The 19,911-nt window shown below is 46.9% G+C and overlaps 1 protein-coding gene across 1 annotated transcript in view; it reads right to left on the reverse strand.

The window, feature by feature from the left end:
* slc43a1a (solute carrier family 43 member 1a) overlaps positions 1 to 19,911 on the reverse strand; it is a 31,489-nt gene that overhangs the window by 2,815 nt on the left and 8,763 nt on the right. Inside the window, exons 4-14 of the mRNA XM_083651559.1 lie at positions 16,888 to 16,943; positions 16,186 to 16,262; positions 3,684 to 3,776; positions 3,204 to 3,337; positions 2,903 to 3,030; positions 2,291 to 2,437; positions 2,121 to 2,156; positions 1,853 to 1,988; positions 1,330 to 1,459; positions 574 to 647; positions 112 to 235 (exon numbers count right to left, since the gene is read on the reverse strand). Of these exons, the coding sequence (XP_083507685.1) occupies positions 112 to 235; positions 574 to 647; positions 1,330 to 1,459; positions 1,853 to 1,988; positions 2,121 to 2,156; positions 2,291 to 2,437; positions 2,903 to 3,030; positions 3,204 to 3,337; positions 3,684 to 3,776; positions 16,186 to 16,262; positions 16,888 to 16,943 (1,135 nt within the window). The remainder of the gene's footprint in view (positions 1 to 111; positions 236 to 573; positions 648 to 1,329; positions 1,460 to 1,852; positions 1,989 to 2,120; positions 2,157 to 2,290; positions 2,438 to 2,902; positions 3,031 to 3,203; positions 3,338 to 3,683; positions 3,777 to 16,185; positions 16,263 to 16,887; positions 16,944 to 19,911) is intronic.

Consider the following 19,911-nt stretch of genomic DNA (forward strand, 5'->3'; position numbering starts at 1 on the left):
ACACAGCAGGCTGAAAGAAATGTAGAGTTGCTGCCAGTGCCTGTGTATGTCTATGTCTAGTGTGTACCGTAAGTGTGTGCAGGTGTGTAGACGTGTAATACGTGTCCTCACCCAGTAGGGGTCTCCTTTCAGCAGGCCGACCATGGCGATGAAGAGCGGCTGCTGCAGCAGAGCGAACACAGCGCTGATCATGGACTGCAGGCCGGTCAGCGTGCCAAAGTGGTTGGATGGGTATCTGTGGAAGATGAACAAACAGAGCCTGAAACCCCGTTTACAGATCACCCCAACCGATGCTCATCACTGCTGGAGGCTAGAGTGTTAATTAAATTAACTCTGATGGGTGTGGACTTGTAGTCTTTGAATTCTTACACTCAGAGCGTGAAAGATGGAGGGATACAGGAGAGACCGGGAAAGGCTGCTATTTCTCAACAAGACCATACACACTAAGCTGGTTCTGTAATTGTGCCGTGAGAAAGTCACAGGAATGGTAGGCAGTTCTTTATTGGATGCAGAAGGAGCAGTACATACATGTGTGTCGTTGGTGTTGGAGAACTTGAGGAAGGCAGTACTCACACAGCAGCGTAGAGACCTCCGCAGCAGGAGTGGATGAAGCCTCGGACCATGGTGTGCAGGATGAAGGTCAGGATCTGACGAGCAGCAAGAGGAAAGACATGAGCAACAAACCCCAAACATCTGCCACTGTTAGAGGGATGCTGCGTTTATCCTGATTCCATTTGCTTCAAAAGCTTTGATTCCTTGATCTCTAGCTAACATGGTACATTTTGTATTAAAGTATTTAATGTACATTAATAGCAACAAAATGTGACTGACAGTGCATGCTCAGTTGAAAAGTAAAAAGAAAAAAAAAAAAAAAAATGCTGCAGCTGCACACTTACTGTTTAAACTTGAATTAGAATTGTTGTTTTTCTTTGTTCTTTGATGTGAATTTATGGCTTTTTGGCACCTATATGTAACCTTTTAAGGTTGAGATAATTGTATTATCATTATATGGTCCAAATATTTCAGTAAAGCACTTGAAACACTTGAAATATTCTTGCTTGGGTGGTATCATTCTACTTGAAATGATGGTAAAATGCATTATTTTTAGTAAAATAACATGTCAAATTTTTTGGGCGGCCTGCATGCGTGCATCGTAATTCAATTTTTCACCTACCTCATTTAGTGTGTTTTTATAAGACTAGGGTGGAGACTCTGGAGATGATGCGCCATGGATATATCTATCCTACCAGTGTACTGTGTGTTCAAGTACTGCGTGTGTGTGTGTGTGTGTGTGTATGTGTGTGCGCGCACGTGTGCGTGTGTGCCTACCTGTAGAGGCAGGTTGTCTATGAGGCAGCAGAAGCCGAAGGCCAGCAGCAGCATGTTGGTCAAGATGAAGGCCCTCATGGCGTTGGTCACCTTCTGGATCTTACTGGATCTCTTGGGCACACTGGACTCGCTGATGGGAGAGAGACAGGGGTCAAATATTACTGCCGTGCTAGATCGCTCCAATCACAATGATGCATCATTATGCACGCACACATTTGCATTGCATTGCAAGAAGCCAAAACCCTCCGCGATTTTTAGAAAACGCTTCAAAAGGCATAAAAGTGATTAACGTTTGTGAAGATTATCCTGGCGAACCCAAATTCGCGCTCCCATAAACTTTTGTTAACCCTGGCCTTATTTGATGCATTTACCGGTAAGTGAAATCTACATAATAAAACCCCATTCACTTTTCCCCTGACGAACCCGGACGTATACTTCCGGACTCATTCCTGCGGTGCTCTATTTGTCTCTCTCTGTCACTTCCTGTGCTTCCTTCTCTTGGACCCTCCCCCCGTTCTCTTACTTCTGCTCCGTGCTCAAGGCGGGGCTCTTCTCCTCTTCACACTCCTTCATCTTCCAGTCCATGATGTAGCCAATCAGAGGACAGGTCGCCAGGCACAACAGCTGCAGCGTGCCGAAGATGGACGAGTAGGTACCCACTGAGGGAGAGAGCAACACACAGATGTGGACTCTAGACATTCACACTCATTTAGACTGATTAGTTTAGACACAAATATGCACAAAATCACAAAACATACACACTCTCAAAGCCACATTGCATTGATACTCACCTTTCGCCGCCGCCTCTTTCACCAGGTCTTCAGACGCTGAAAACCAATACAAAACAAGACTGTCAGCAGCTCTTTTATAGCATTATTTTCTGAAGCAATACTAATCCAAATCAACCCTATGAGTACATGACGGCATCTCGTTTGACTGTGGCGACAGTTTGGACACTCACGGTGTTCCACGCCACGGGTGACTATGAACTCCAGCATCTTGTTCATGGCGCCCATGTAGAAGATGATCCTCAACTGGGACATCCCCATGGTAATCAGACTCCACAGGAAGATGGGGGAGAACACCGACCGGCGGAAGGGAATGGCTTCTGGGAAAGGAAGAGAGAGACAGAGAGGGAGGGAGAAGTTAGAGTTTCCACTTTTCCTGTGTGATAATATGGTAGAAATACAGCATTTGGTAGACACTTTTACCCATAGAGCTTTAGTGATACAAGTGCATGAGAACTAAACCCCGTCAATATTGGTGTATTAAACCCCAGTTACTAGGGTAGGGATGCACAATATTGGATTATGTTTTTTTGACGATATCCGAAAAGCTGATATTTTCCAACTCTTTTGGCCCCACCTAATATCTGAGAACATCAAGTCTCTCCTGTCGTGGAATTAACACATTATGATGCCTACTCTTATCCTGATGGCCCACTGGCAGATGCAGATATAAATACAATTATTTTCTAAATGTACACATTCACTGGGCAAAATGAGAAAACCACTTCGAATGGTTTCGGGCTGATGCCAATATTTCCTTTTAAAGTCTACATATGTTGACTCACTGGATGTGGCTTGGTCTTCAGCACCTGCAGGTAGTTTCTCTGTGGAGTGTCGGATGTCCCCGTTTTTCTCACTCAGTCCCACCGCGCTCTGGTCACCTGCAGGCAGCTCCTGCAGCGCCAGGATCTTACTGTTCCACACAAACACAATGGGGATGGAGGGATGGAGGGATGGAGTGAAGGAGAGAGGTTACAAAGTTGCCATTTTACTTGTGGTTGCTTTTGTTTTCATCGCACGGCAACAATTTTGAGATTTTGTGTCACTGGGGCGAGATGAAGCAAAAAGTTTGGCGGCGACACTAACCTGTAATCCACCTCGTCCGGTGTGGGGAAGCCCTCTGCTGGCCAGTTGAGGAAACAGTTGCCAAAGACGAAAGCGGCAAGACCCGTCCAAACCCACATGATCACCTGGAAGGACACGCCTGCATCGTAGATCAGCTGTGAAGGAGAGAGGAGGAGAGGAAGAGTTGGAATGCAAAGTAATAGTTTGAAGCACACTGAGTCCCATGATCTGCAGGCTTGTCTGCTATCCTCCTTGGATCTAGACACAGGCCCACAAGAGCCAAAACGTCTCTACGATCCCTTGTTGTCTAATTTAGCTATGTAAAAGAAATCCAGCCATGTGCTTTTATTTAAGAAAAAATAAGCCATAGATCACTTATGTTACATGTATGTTACTAATCCTGTGGTGTAACGTTCACTATAGAGTATTGAACAGAGGCCTGCAGAGAGTGTCTACGTTATTGTCCATTCCTGATGCTGCGAACAGTGTGGGCAGAGCTACCTTGACTCCAGGGAAGGTGACGGCAGAGGAGGCGTAGGAGCCAATCATCAGAGACATGATGGTGGAGCTCATGCTGCCAAACATGTTGGGGAGCTGCGAGGAGAGACGGAGGGAGAAATGAGAAACAAACGATATAAATAGACTCCAGACCTTCTGATATAGACAACACAATGACAGCTGAGGGACAGCAATCAAATACGTTCACCACCAAAAACCTCAACAATGTGAAATGCGTGAACCGTGAACAAATCAAAACTGTAGTTTAGTGGAGGTGCAATAAGTAGTGTTGACCACCAGAGGGCAGACAGCTGCTGTGGGGTAGTTGCAGAGTCTTTGAACTGTTGCAGCCTGGGACTGAAACGTAACTCCAGTCTCACTCTGCAAACAGACTCATTAAAAAAAGATTTGTTTCCTTGTCATGAGGGAACAAGAAACAAGGCCATGACCCATTTTGTGTCCTGACCAGCCCTGACCCTATAGTCCAGCCATAGCCCTGACCCTATAGTCCAGCCATAGCCCTGACGCTATAGTCCAGCCATAGCCCTGACCCTATAGTTCAGCCATAGCCCTGACCCTATAGTCCAGCCATAGCCCTGACCCTATAGTCCAGCCATAGCCCTGACCCTATAGTCCAGCCATAGCCCTGACCCTATAGTCCAGCCATAGCCCTGACCCTATAGTCCAGCCATAGCCCTGACCCTATAGTCCAACCATAGCCCTGACCCTATAGTCCAGCCATAGCCCTGACGCTATAGTCCAGCCATAGCCCTGACCCTATAGTCCAGCCATAGCCCTGACCCTATTAGTCCAGCCATAGACTAAGCTTTACTTACACACACATCTGATCCAAGGTCTCTCTTTTTTTTCTCCTCGATTTCCACCAATTCTTTAGGGTTGGGATTAATGTTGTGGGCGCCGGTGTGTCAGCACTCTAGAGTCACTTCAGTGAGCTTGTTGGGCCCAGCATGACACGGCAAAGGGTAGCGGGCACCAGGCACTCAGCACATCATATATTAGCTCGACCTATTTACAGTAGTAAGGAGCTTAGCCAACATAACAATGAGCTGTTGTGCTGGCAGCACACTCAGTGTCCTTTGATTAAGAGATTTAAATGGGTCAATCATGATTATAAGATCACATGGCACGGCTTTTTGACAAGCTGACTATTCTCTCCCGACGCCACCCGTGGTTTTCTGAACTTCTGTCGCCGCCGGTCTACTCCTGGGGTCCCCTTTCTTTTTTCCACAGCTTTCCAGACCCTTATCCCGATCTCACCGAGGAAGATGATGTCAGATGAAGTGTTGGGAAATGCGGGACAATCCGACCCAAACAATATTCAGAACCATCTGTTTTTGTATTGAATAGTGTGTAGGTTAGCGATTTCTAAAAAGTCAACGAACCCGATCAGCTTATCAATTAAGGCATTTGTGACTTCAAGGTTGATGTAAGACAGCTTTGTGGAAGGGGTTGGGGTTGCAGGGTAATGAACATATATGTCAAACTTGTTAACATGAATTGTAAATGGAAAACATAAAAAAAAATATTTAATTAAAATGTCTCAATTGTGCAATGGTATTTTCAATGTGCAATGTCGAACTCCCAAGAATGGGTTTCCAACTTTCCAGGAACTTCATTACCCCATACAGACATTCCCGAGAGCTGCTTCGGGCTCGTTTCGTGCCGATCAAAATGTGTGGTGTAACACGTGGGAGAATTTATAAGTGCAAGTTTGTCCTTGACAGTAGATGCCTGTAGTAGGTCTGCTAATAATAATGTACGTATGCGTCGTTGGCCGCTGTTAAGAAGGTGCTGACAGCTAGTGGCTGGGACTCTGGTGTGTCTCTTGCAGGGGTGAGTCCAGGGGTCACCTTGGGTACGTCAGAGGGAAACACAACAGCGACAACAGGAAAAAAGGGAACGTTATCTGTTCTGAGGGGAAGCTCGCTGTCTGAGCCAGAGGGAAAAACATCCCCGACAACACCCGTCCTCATTCAGCGGTTCTGAGAATCGCAGTATTTCGCGGCCTGTCCCTGACTCTGAGATCTACAGCCTGGACTGGAGATTTGTGGAATTTTAGGTGAGAGGGACCTCTGAGCACACAGGAGAGTCTGCATCTCTTACTAACGTTAAAACAAAGTTATTCCAGCCATGTGGGATGGCAGCTAGCTGATGTTTGCGTTCATGTGGTAACAGCATACGTCTAGTGGTAGCAACATGTGTGTACAAGAGTGTGTGAATGATCTGTGTGTGTGTGTGTGTGATGATCTGCGTGTGTGTGTGTGAGACAGACAGCGTGCGAGCGGATGTGTGCATGTGTCAGTAGCAGCATGATTCCCACACCACGGTGTTCCCGTCGGTTCCCATAAAATGCGTCTTTCACACATGGCCCTGCAGCACATGTCCTACATGCCAACCCTGCCAGTGGGAAGTGGAGAGGAACAACGTGATGTTTCGGAGGCACAGAGGGGTCGACCGGGGTCACGCAGTCACACACAAGGGGGCTTTTGGCTGTTCAGTTGGCTGTTAAATCAACTATGGCTCCACACTGGGGGGGGGGGGGGGGGGTTCCACTCACTTTGTGGGACTGCGGCAGGAAGTTTGATTTAGGAGCCTATCAGGTAAGGTAGCCTACTGAGCATGGAGATTCCAACACAACAGTGAATATGTGAAAGAGGAGGTAGACTGCAGGGACATAGAAAGAAAAAGGAGATGGAGAAAGAGGTAGACAGGGGTATGAAGAAAGAGCAGGAGAGACGAGGGAGAAGGAGAGTCACGTTTTTGGGTTTGCCTCTGATCTCTCCGAGCCAGCTGCAGCTTTGCTCTCTGTGGAGATGCCAGCAGGAAACACTAAACTACAGCTGATCAGTACCGGCTTCTTCTCTCTACCTCCTCTCTCTCTCCTTCCCTTTCTCTCTCTATCCATTATGCATAGTGTGTGGATGTGTATCAAACAGCGCCTAGCCCTCGTCGGTTTCGTACAACGCTCACCGACTGATCTACAATGGTCCAGTGTTGAGTCTGTTGACCGTATAACACAACTAAGCGGTCTAAATTAAGGTGACCAGAAGTCCCCGATTTTGGTGAGCGGTCCCCAGCTGGAGCTGTCCCCGAAAATGTCCCCGATTTTCAAGTCCTTCTCCGTGGCCCAGATGACTGTCTTTCAGAGACTCCAGCAGGCCGACTTGGCCTGCACCTTAGTTTACAGTAGCCTGCAACAGTTATCATGGTCAAAATACATGAAACTGGAATGGTCCCCCTAATTGGATATTGTAATGATATATCGCTGGAAATTTAATTTCAGAAATCTGGTCACCTTAGTCTAAATCCAACACAGCTACTCCGCTAACAACATGCCCTCTGTCTCAACTGCTCTAAATTTAAAAAAAACTCAAACCACAATGTGTAACTGTAACTCTCACTTTTGAGCTAGCTCACAATTTCTGACTCATTCCTGTTCTTTCTCTGCATGTTTGACTCGCTCTTCTCCATATGAACGGACTTTGTTTCAGCGTTGGCTCCTGTAACCTTTTCAACCATAACCATTTCTCTACCATGCATTTCACATTCACTCCTTCCTCCGCAAAACCTTAAATGTCACATTTCAAGCATCTCTGTTCGAGTCACGCCTCCTTCCCCCGTATAGAGTGCTGATGCAGGCAGAGTCTGGCAGTCTCCATAACTATGAACTCAGTCACTCCTCTGCTCTGCACTGTACTGCGCTGAGTCTAAATCAGCATCAAGAGGCATGTGACAGCTATTATAACTGGAAGGGGGGAGCAGCTGAAAGCACTATTCCCATTGGTGTGCAACGAGAAAGGCGCGTCCCGACGACAGCCAGCCAATACTGTTGAAGGCCAATTGCATGTCTGTCACACTACTAAGAACACCTTGCCCATTCCCTCAATGTCAATTCACAACAGGTGAAACACAAACGCAGCCAAGTCATGCATACTTAACATACCTGTGTAACTAATAGCACTACAGACGCAGTGTCCGGCCAACGCTCCACAAAAGACAAGTGTGGTGCCGTTTTGGCAAAGCTCTAGGACTGAAACAGGTGATTTACAGGTGAATAACCTGTGATTTAGGACTGAAACAGGTGGTTTACAGGTGAATAACCTGTTTTCTTAGACCCCCTCGTCCTCACATGAACCTGCAAGTCACAACTACAAGGGTGTGTGTGTATATTATACACAAAGGGGGAAGGGAATTCTGTATGTGTGTCCTTATCAGTGTTGGGCATGTAACTTTCCAAATGTAATATACTACATATTACTAGTTACTTTTTGAAATTTTGAAAGTAGTTACTTTACAATATTACTGTCACAGAGTAACTTACTTGTTATTATACTACTTTTGCATAATTTCAACCGTCTTGAACTCGGTGTAAACCGTCCAAGATTCTAAATGTCATCCTTTTCCTTTGTTATTGTCATCTATAGTGGTTATTTGCATAAAAAAAAACAATTTGATTAGGAAATGATTGTATCTTTATTTAAATATGTGCTTTCATTAAAAGATGTAACGTAATTTGTAACTTGTGTTACTCAAAGTAACTGGTATAATATTACTGAAATCCTATTGGTAATGAGTTCTATTACTGAGTTACTACTAAAAGTAATTACCTGTAATATGTTACTTTGATAATACGTTACCCCCAGCACTAGTTCCTATACAAAACGTTGGTCTGGCTCCTGATGGAAACTAAAGGTGCTGTAAGCTGCTGCTGTGTGTCATGCTGCAGCGCCAGCGGCTCGGCACAGATCCAGGCGAGCTACCGCCTGGCTGGAGAAAAAGACCTGGCTCGCTCCCCACATCTAAACCAACCACATCTGATCTGAACCACAACCACACATTTCTTTCTCTTTCACTGTTTGCCTCTGGCTGCGTGGGCTGACTGAGCATGCCTTTTCAGCCAAGACCTGCCTAGTCGCGCTCCTTCCGTTAGTTAGTCACATTTGGATCTGGGCGACACCCGAGTACAGCCAGTTAACTAGCCTTTTCTCTAAAGGGGTCATGATACAGCGTGCAGTGCACACACACACACACACACACACACACCTGCGTGCCCTTGTGCCGTGGCGTGCATTAACTCCTAACAACAACAACAACAACAACAACAACACTGAGCAGGGCAGGACACTTAATGCTGTTACAACCAACCCAATTAGATGATTAGAACCACAGAGAGAGAGAGAGAGAGAGAGAGAGAGAGGTCAGAGAGGGACACATAGAGGAGGAGGGTGGAAGTGTTGCTAGAGTACTCAAGTGTCTGTGTGCAGGATATGAATATTATGAATATACTCTTCCCTAAAAGGAAGCAGGAAGTGTTGTGTGGAGACAGATGTTTCCATGTGCTTTTAGCCGGTCCGCTGTGTCACTGAAGAGAAAGGGTGGAGTGATGCCATCAGATTCTCATGCCTGGCTACTGAGCATGCATTCCTACTCATTCTTTTATAGGCGAGGGCCAGAATATGTGCACTCACATTGCCAAGACCTGCCTGCCTGTGTGTGTGTGTCTGTCTGTCTGTGTGTGTGTGTGTGTGTGTGTGTGTGTGTGTGTGTGTGTGTGTGTGTGTGTGTGTGTGTGTGTGTGTGTGTGTGTGTGTGTGTGTTTGAAAGAGAGACAGAAAGCCTGATTCATGTGAAAGCAATGTTCCGTGCATGACACGCATACAAATATGCGTCATGATTTCTCCTGAGCAAGCAGAAAAGAAGGCATGAATTGTGCTTTTGTGCTGTGAGTTGGAGGAGTACTTTGGCATTTTGAGTTGAAATTGGTTACAATTTCCCCCAATGTTACATTATGTCATAGCTATACTACTATCCACCTGGGGGGGGGGGGGCAACATTACCTGAAGTTTATTATTCAATATCTATCTAATGTAGTCAATTCAGTCTATAAAGTGCTACCGTTCTGTCAAGTAGGAACTTCCATTACATGCTGTCCCTTAAAAATTCACATACGGTAGTTTCTTTTCATTTTTTCTATAACAATCCCCTTGTATGAATAGGTGTCACATTTTTCAAATGGCTGATATCTTATTTTGGAGCAAATATTTGCTTTTCTTTCCCTAAAACAGCTTGTTCCACAAGGGGCTCAGCTGGCCGCAAATGGGCAGAATGTCCCTTTAACTTTAGACAGGCCACAGACGCAGAGCAAAGATGGCTGCTTAGCTGTTGTGTTATCCAAAGCCACCGGGTGGCACCACGCAGGGGAGAGCTCATAAGCTTCCCATGGGGTCATTTGTCCATATTCAACTTTGACCTTCAATACATCCACATCTGTTTCATGTTCCTGTTCCCTCTGTGTACATAGCCATGCACACACATTGTGCATACACACGTGTGCACAGGCATGCCGAGTTGAAAAGGTTCCGCATTGATTTTCTTACGACTGCTGTGTAAGACAGAGACAGAGCGGAGAGCAAGTACCGAGGAGAGGACAGGAAGAGGGAAGGAGGAAGGGAAAGGGAAGGAAGGAAGGAAGGAAGGAAGGAAGGAAGGAAGGAAGGAAGGAAGGAAGGAAGGAAGGGAACAGAGCAGGGAGATAGGGATGAAGTGTGGCCTTGTGTTGTTGTTGGAGCTGAGGTCAGGTGAGGGGGCAGAGCAGTGGCGAGGGTGTGTCGGAAGCCGGGGGCCGTTATTGGTGGAAACGTAACTGGGAGACTTTCCATCTGGGACAATCACATGCGACGCAAGTAAACACTGACACCAAACACACCCCTAAATACCTGCCAGGACATCGGGACAGGCGGCAGCAATCAAAAGCAACTGGATAATGTCAGTGCCAGCTGACCGATCACACGCAATACATGCCTGACCCAACTGTACACAAACAGCCAGACGCAAACACAACACGCACTGTTCCCTCAACTGACACAAATAGAGGTCCGGTCAGCTGCCAAGAACCTTCCGCACGTCTGCACGGAAAATATTGATACATCAATAGCTTCTCAGAATATGACTTGCATAACTTTATCAGTTTTTGTCCTTTGATATATGGGCAAGGTTTCACTGTGCTGGCAGAACGCAGAGGCAACCTTGGTTCATATTCACCCCGTGTCAAAAGATTTCAGGTGTGAGTGTTGAAACGACGCTCGACTTCAGCCATTCCCAAAGACAGGGAGATTTTATTTGGGTCACCAAAATACATTTGCAGCCTTTCTTCCATAATCTTTGTTTTACTGATCAGAGGGAAAAAATAGAGCTTGTTAACTCTGATGCAGTTCATTTGTCTCATTTATGATTTAAAATGTGTATACTGTTTCACTGCTGAGACGAGAGCCTTGCACCTTTGTCTCATTTTTAAAGTTAAAGATGTGTTTTCAATAACGTGCATAAAACAACGTTGTGATCTGTCAAACATATATCTCTTCGAAGTGGCTGGTTTATGTTGTAGAAATCATTAATTACCTAACGTTATGCCAGTAAAACATATGGATGGATTAAACATTGGATTTAATTGATGTAAGGGCTAAGTACACCGCCTCCGGAACAGATGCGGTGCGGCTGTGGTACGGCTGCGAACAGACCCACACTCATGTAATCTGTCAGACGTATGCGGGATCCGACAAAAATAGAACAGGTGCGTAATTTTTCCGTACCGCATGTATCACCCATCAATTAACATGGGCGAGAGTCGGATCCGCAAAGCAGCGGTAACGCATCTGGTGTGCATTGCCTGTTACTCTCTCATTCTGTCTGTGGGAAAGAATGTGGTTTCTTGATGAGAAAAGACTTGTAGTCTTTCCAGAGAGATACTGTAAGCACCAACATTCTTTTGAATGTTCCCCGATGTACATGTATCAATACATGTTCCTCATGTATCTATCATTGTAACTTTGTTTTAACCACAGAAAAAAGTTTGGGACACACACACTGCTCTAAAGGAGCGTTCACACCGAGATATTTATTTTTCGCTCTGTCGCTTGATTCAACCCTTTGGAATCGCTCTGTCGCTCTGTTTAAATCGCTCATCAACAGGCACACGAAATGACGGACATGTGGGGGATATAACGTTACGCAATGTCATGCTGTTTGTCCACTACGAGCCACCGTCATTGTTTACAAGCTAAAGCCTATCAGCGTGCTCCTAATGCGAGCTGCATACCGGTAGTACAGACTTCACTTTATGTCAGCTGTCAGCCTGTCAATGCGGTTTGTTGCCACAAAATAAACCAGCGGTTTGTTCCAAGCCAGTGGGATCCTTGACTCGCTCTCACACAGCAGCCAATCAGCATTGAACAGCGAGCGACTGATGCCAGCGTATTTTCGCTCGAGTTGGAATATTTCATCTTGAGCGACGAGCGTATTTTCTCCCTGTCGCTCTGTCTCTGCCGCTCGGACGCCCAGCGATTATTCTCCCAGGCGAATATACGCTCAATCGCTCGTTTGCATTGACTTTGTATGTAAACTCGACGCCAGCGACCAACTTTAATAGGTCGGTGTGAACGCCCCTTAACTGGTCAGACCGCGGCAGGGACAGTGTGGAGGAGAGAGAGAGAGGGCAGCAGGGACAGTGTGGAGGAGAGAGAGAGAGGGCAGCAGGGACAGTGTGGAGGAGAGAGAGAGGGCAGCAGGGACAGTGTGGAGGAGAGAGAGAGAGAGAGCAGCAGTGACAGTGTGGAGGAGAGAGAGAGGGCAGCAGGGACAGTGTGGAGGAGAGAGAGAGAGAGCAGCAGGGACAGTGTGGAGGAGAGAGAGAGAGAGCAGCAGGGACAGTGTGGAGGAGAGAGAGAGAGAGGGCAGCAGGAACAGTGTGGAGGAGAGAGAGAGAGAGCAGCAGGGACAGTGTGGAGGAGAGAGAGAGAGAGCAGCAGGGACAGTGTGGAGGAGAGAGAGAGATAGCAGCAGGGACAGTGTGGAGGAGAGAGAGAGAGAGCAGCAGGAACAGTGTGGAGGAGAGAGAGAGAGAGAGCAGCAGGGACAGTGTGGAGGAGAGAGAGAGAGAGCAGCAGGGACAGTGTGGAGGAGAGAGAGAGAGAGCAGCAGGAACAGTGTGGAGGAGAGAGAGAGAGAGCAGCAGGGACAGTGTGGAGGAGAGAGAGAGAGAGCAGCAGGGACAGTGTGGAGGAGAGAGAGAGAGAGGGCAGCAGGGACAGTGTGGAGGAGAGAGAGAGAGGGCAGCAGGGACAGTGTGGAGGAGAGAGAGAGAGGGCAGCAGGGACAGTGTGGAGGAGAGAGAGAGAGAGCAGCAGGGACAGTGTGGAGGAGAGAGAGAGAGGGCAGCAGGGACAGTGTGGAGGAGAGAGAGAGAGAGAGCAGCAGGGACAGTGTGGAGGAGAGAGAGAGAGAGGGCAGCAGGGACAGTGTGGAGGAGAGAGAGAGAGAGAGCAGCAGGGACAGTGTGGAGGAGAGAGAGAGAGCAGCAGGGACAGTGTGGAGGAGAGAGAGAGAGAGCAGCAGGGACAGTGTGGAGGAGAGAGAGAGAGAGGGCAGCAAAGACAGTGTGGAGGAGAGAGAGAGAGAGAGGGCAGCAGGGACAGTGTGGAGGAGAGAGAGAGAGGGCAGCAGGGACAGTGTGGAGGAGAGAGAGAGAGAGCAGCAGGGACAGTGTGGAGGAGAGAGAGAGAGAGAGCAGCAGGGACAGTGTGGAGGAGAGAGAGAGAGAGCAGCAGGGACAGTGTGGAGGAGAGAGAGAGAGGGCAGCAGGGACAGTGTGGAGGAGAGAGAGAGAGAGGGCAGCAGGGACAGTGTGGAGGAGAGAGAGAGAGAGGGCAGCAGGGACAGTGTGGAGGAGAGAGAGAGAGAGCAGCAGGGACAGTGTGGAGGAGAGAGAGAGAGGGCAGCAGGGACAGTGTGGAGGAGAGAGAGACAGAGAGCAGCAGGGACAGTGTGGAGGAGAGAGAGAGAGGGCAGCAGGGACAGTGTGGAGGAGAGAGAGAGAGGGCAGCAGGGACAGTGTGGAGGAGAGAGAGAGAGAGGGTGGCAGGGACAGTGTGGAGGAGAGAGAGAGAGAGCAGCAGGGACAGTGTGGAGGAGAGAGAGAGAGAGCAGCAGGGACAGTGTGGAGGAGAGAGAGAGAGAGCAGCAGGGACAGTGTGGAGGAGAGAGAGAGAGAGGGCATCAGGGACAGTGTGGAGGAGAGAGAGAGAGAGCAGCAGGGACAGTGTGGAGGAGAGAGAGACAGAGAGCAGCAGGGACAGTGTGGAGGAGAGAGAGAGAGAGAGGGCAGCAGGGACAGTGTGGAGGAGAGAGAGAGAGAGGGCAGCAGGGACAGTGTGGAGGAGAGAGAGAGAGAACAGCAGGGACAGTGTGGAGGAGAGAGAGAGAGGGCAGCAGGGACAGTGTGGAGGAGAGAGAGACAGAGAGCAGCAGGGACAGTGTGGAGGAGAGAGAGAGAGGGCAGCAGGGACAGTGTGGAGGAGAGAGAGAGAGAGGGCAGCAGGGACAGTGTGGAGGAGAGAGAGAGAGAGCAGCAGGGACAGTGTGGAGGAGAGAGAGAGAGGGCAGCAGGGACAGTGTGGAGGAGAGAGAGACAGAGAGCAGCAGGGACAGTGTGGAGGAGAGAGAGAGAGGGCAGCAGGGACAGTGTGGAGGAGAGAGAGACAGAGAGCAGCAGGGACAGTGTGGAGGAGAGAGAGAGAGGGCAGCAGGGACAGTGTGGAGGAGAGAGAGAGAGGGCAGCAGGGACAGTGTGGAGGAGAGAGAGAGAGAGGGCGGCAGGGACAGTGTGGAGGAGAGAGAGAGAGGGCAGCAGGGACAGTGTGGAGGAGAGAGAGAGAGAGGGCAGCAGGGACAGTGTGGATTAGAGAGAGAGAGAGAGAGCAGCAGGGACAGTGTGGAGGAGAGAGAGAGAGAGAGCAGCAGGGACAGTGTGGAGGAGAGAGAGAGAGGGCAGCAGGGACAGTGTGGAGGAGAGAGAGAGAGGGCAGCAGGGACAGTGTGGAGGAGAGAGAGAGAGAGCAGCAGGGACAGTGTGGAGGAGAGAGAGAGAGGGCAGCAGGGACAGTGTGGAGGAGAGAGAGAGAGAGGGCAGCAGGGACAGTGTGGAGGAGAGAGAGAGGGGGCAGCAGGGACAGTGTGGAGGAGAGAGAGAGAGAGCAGCAGGGACAGTGTGGAGGAGAGAGAGAGAGAGCAGCAGGGACAGTGTGGAGGAGAGAGAGAGAGGGCAGCAGGGACAGTGTGGAGGAGAGAGAGAGAGGGCAGCAGGGACAGTGTGGAGGAGAGAGAGAGAGAGAGGGCGGCAGGGACAGTGTGGAGGAGAGAGAGAGACAGAGAGCAGCAGGGACAGTGTGGAGGAGAGAGAGAGAGAGCAGCAGGGACAGTGTGGAGGAGAGAGACAGAGAGCAGCAGGGACAGTGTGGAGGAGAGAGAGAGAGAGGGCAGCAGCGACAGTGTGGAGGAGAGAGAGAGAGGGCAGCAGGGACAGTGTGGAGGAGAGAGAGCAGAGGGCAGCTGAGAGGCTGCCTGGGTACAACAGGCTGGGCTGAGGTGACAATAATGTGCTTGTTTGCAATTTCTGACTTTCTCCGGTTTGTGTGTGTGCGGGTCGGCATATAAGACAAAGACAGAGAGAGCGAGAGAGAGAGAGAGAGAGAGAGAGAGAGAGAGAGAGAGAGAGAGAGAGAGTCTTATTCTATTTAGCTTGGAATTTGACATGTGGCATTTAGAATATTTCATGATTTTCACAGTAGGTGGGTTTTCTTTTCTTTTCCGTAAAATAGTTGACTTGCACCGACTACACCGTGAACATTAGATGCTTCTGCTTCTGGCAAGATAGCCAACAAAATATGGCTGTTGAAAATATGTTGTTAAAGGAACACTCAAATCAACTCTCAATAACTGTCAAACTATTCATCATTCATCTAGTTTGACAGTTATTGAGAGTTGATTTGAGTTAATGAGTTATTAATTTGAGTTAGTGTGGACCAGTGATGTCACTGGTCCACACTTTAACACTCAATAACTGTCAAATCAAATGACAAACTTCAAAACCGTTTACAGTTTTCTGATATACTACTGATGTTCTAATGATACAAAGCTGGTTGAAAATGGGCGGAGTGTTCCTTTAAGCATGTGGGCAAGTGCAGCACCTGCTCAACATAGTGAGAATCGGCTGAGCACAGAGAAAGAGGCACTAAAGCAGGTGTAACAAATCAGATAACTATCAAAACATTGAAGATTTTTTTTTCTTGCTTGGAATTCATAGCAAACTTTTCCTGACTGAAGTAATCACACTGGATCTTTAAGGAGCCTGGAACAACGCAGGCTCAAAGTGAGAGTGCACCGATGACAAGAGAAATAGGACAATAAGATAAAGTGCAGTGCAGTACACTGATGATACAGTATTCTGATTATTTATTTTTAGATCCTGTGTTAATGCAGATCAAATACTTGTGCTTTCTATTTCGGCCTATGTTCTTTCCCTTCTGTCTATGTGTCTTCCCGTCCAGCTGTCTGAATCTGTCTTTGTGTCTCCTGTCCTTTCTGCGTCTCACTGTGAGTGTGAGTCTATCTGAGTCTGTCTTTGTGTCTCCTTGTCAGTTCTGCGTCTCACCGTGATGGACGTGAAGGTTAGGCAGATGCCTCCGAAGCCGTTGAAGGAGAGAGCCAGGAAGATGATCGGTGACAGCACTGGAGAGAGGAGAGGCAGACACAGGACTTGGATTTTAAAGAAACAAATATTGCAGCAATCCCCAAACCAGCCTCTGAAACAAATATCCTGTACATTTGGCTCAATCCTTATGCTGTCATTTAGGTGGTTGAAAAATATTACAAATGAATTGAGAATGAATACATTTTCATTGTCTTTACTCTTCAACTAAATATAATAATAATAATAATAATAATAATAATAATAATAATAATAATAATAATAATAATAACGTTGTAATGGTGTGTTGTAAAAGATAATCGCATAAACAAATCATCTGCAGAATAGCTTCATAAGATGAAGCTGTCGCTCTATCAGGCATTACTAGCCGACTTTGTAAACCGATAGCACAACAAACCCTCAGGCGGTGTGAATTCTGCTATCCTTCAACTTTGAGCGGGGAAATGAACAATAGCAAAAACAGGTTTACTCGTGTAGTGGAGGAGAATGATTTGATAGATAAACAATGTCATTCACAGAGACAAGGATACTAAAGTATTCACAGCATTACAAAATCAGAGTTCTTATGTCTTCTATGTGTTTGTAGCAGACAGGTTGATACCGGGGAGTGTTTTTGGACTGGTCACTGTGTTTGTTTGGACCTACCACCAGGGTCGTGTGCAGACACTGACATCATAATGCAGGACAGTCCGAAACACGTGCTGCAAAGAGAAAATGACAAGAAAATCAGAGGAATTCAAACTAGCTATCCTACCATCTTTTTATCAATTTTTTTCTGATTTTTCTAACATTTTCTCCCCAGTTGTACTTGGCCAATTCCCCCTGCTGTCCCGGTCGTTGCTCCACCCCTTCTGCCGATCTGGGGAGAGTTGTAGACTAGCACCATGCTACTTCTGACACATGTGCAGTCACCAGCCACTTCTTTTCTCCTGACAGCGGGGAGTTTCACCGGCAGGACGTAGCGCGTGGGAGGATCACGCTATTCCCCCCAGTTCACCTCCCCCCCGAACAGGCACCCGAGGAGGCACTAGTGCAGCAACCAGGACACATACCCATAATCCGGCTTCCCACCCGCAGACATGGCCAACTGTGCCTGTATGGACACCTGACCAAGCCGGAGGTAACATGGGGTCTCGAACCTGCGACCATCGTGTTGGTAGGCACGGAATCTACCGCTGCACCACCCGGACGCCCATAGCATGCCATCTTACAACCACATTCATAATTGATGTTAGTTAGTAGAAACTTGCTCCAACAGGTTTGATATGGTGCTTATGGCAGGAAGTAACGTACAACAACTCCCAGAGGGCCAGAAACTCGAGGACAGTTCTCAAACTTGTTTGGCTCATGCTTAAAACAAAGCAATGCCTACTCCTCCTACTAGGAGTGATTTTCCCTTTTCGGTTTTATTTGGTTATCAGAGAAGGCCTAGACAGGGGCACTCAATTAAAATTCAAAGAGGTCCAGTTAGAGAAAATGTCCTCAAGCAAAGGTCCGGACCATTGTAACGTAGCTTACGCTATGATTTCAGTGCCATTGAACTCAATGATTGAAGTAGCCTAATGGTACAATGTCTGTATGTAGTCAACAACTGACTGTTAAATCTAAATAAACATCAATAATGCTTATTTACAGTTTTCATATTTAACTGGATTAATTATACATAACTACCCTACTATAATAAATAAATGATCTTTTCTCATTTCAAGTAAAATTATGCATTTAAAAATAACATACAACAGAGTGCTTTGGAAAAATGTGCATCTTAAAATGAAGTGCTTTAATTTAAGAGAAATAAGTTTCCCCTTTTCTTCACTCCATTTCACATTTAACACTCTCAGCCAACAAACAACCTTTTCTCTTGAGAGAAGTGAGCTCCCTGTCTATCTATCTATCTGTCTGTCTGTCTGTCTGTCTGTCTGTCTGTCTGTCTGTCTGTCTGTCTGTCTGACTGTCTGTCTGACGATCAACCTCGCATGCCGTTGCGTTGGGCAGTGAGTGTGCCCTGGTGTGTGTGTGTTTGCTCATGTGTGGCGCTTCCATAGACAGGTCAGGATCGCACCACACTTCACACGAGACATACTGGTTTTGATCTGCCCGTAAGAACAATGAATGGACATGTAAGAGTGGTTTCTTTTGAGCACACCATGTGAAATTACTATCTCTCGCCTCGCGTCGCCTCCCCTCCGTCCGTGTGCTCTCGCAGCACCACTCGAAGCAACAGAGAGAAACGATTCGCTTATTTGATTGGCCGAGTAGCATCACGTGTGATGATTTACAGCGCATTCATTGGTCTGTGAGCTTCCTGGCAGATAAACCGGTAGTACCGTAAATACTGTAAAAGCACGTGCCGGTTAAAATAGAAACGCTCCGTGAAAATGTAAGTTATCAATGATTTGTAGGTTATAGGGCTCGGTCCGGATAGGACGGCGTCTCGGTCCGGATGCGGACCGGAGTCCGGACTTTGAGGATCGCCGGCCTAGAGGCTGAAAACTATTTAGTATTTCACAAGAAAAAAACAGAAAAATTACTCATGGTAATACATAAATAAATATAGGAGAAACATGTTCTTTTCCTATGCCGTAACTCATGTCGCGACCCTCAAGTGGGCCCCGCCATCCAGGTTGAGAACCACTCTAGGAGACAACAGTTGTGACTCAACATTCTTCCTGTTTAAACATGTTTGGGTCAGACAACTCACATCACAATTTTGAATAGAAATCATTCAAATATCATTCAATATGGCCTGTAGATGTGGCTACAATAGACACATGTCAAACATTCTTTTCATGCATTTGTATATTTTGTTAAAATACAGCTGACAAAGTCTACTGACATCAGTGAAATGTGAACGTTAAAAACCCTGCCAACAGGAAGGAACCATTGTTGGCGGTTGAACTTCCTGAATGGTAGGCAGTTCAACCGCCAACAGAGGTTCCTTCCACAGATAACTCTGCTCTGTTCTGTCATTTTCTCCTCTTCTGTTTTGACATCACACCTTGTGTTGTGATGGTGCCTGTCATGGCTATTCAGTGTCATAGATACTCAAACAGCAGCTTTGGAACCTGTGGGGAAACTAGGTAATAATATATAACTATAATATAATATAAGATAATAAAATATAATATAATAAAATATAATAAAATAAAATAAAATAAAATAAAATAAAATAAAATAAAATAAAATAAAATGTAATTTAATATATAACTCGGTAATAATATCCTGTGAGATTGTATGAGGACAGAAAGCTTCCCTGTGTTCACATGTCTGTCGCCCACCCGTTGTGCAAGAATTCCACTACGTGCATACTTGTGCTACACTTAAACCACAAACGCATGCATGCACACACGCGCGCGCACACACACACACACACACACACACACACACACACACACACACACACACACACACACACACACACACACACACACACACATGCAAGCATACACACTATTGCCCCACCTACACTCATTCATTCCCCACAATAGGAGGATCTCCTCCCACTTTTGGAATGTGATCTATCTGCTTTATTTATTTATTTTTACACACTTCTCTCCTCAGCTCACCTTCTGCAGGTATGCACCACCTGCCAGGTCGCCAAAAATAAGAATTTGTTCTTAATGATTAAACACATTATATAACTTTCATGCCACCTTGCTGCACTTCTGA

This window comes from Poromitra crassiceps, assembly GCF_964638095.1.
Source record: "Poromitra crassiceps genome assembly, chromosome: 15".
Classification (NCBI taxonomy): Eukaryota; Metazoa; Chordata; class Actinopteri; order Beryciformes; family Melamphaidae; genus Poromitra; species Poromitra crassiceps.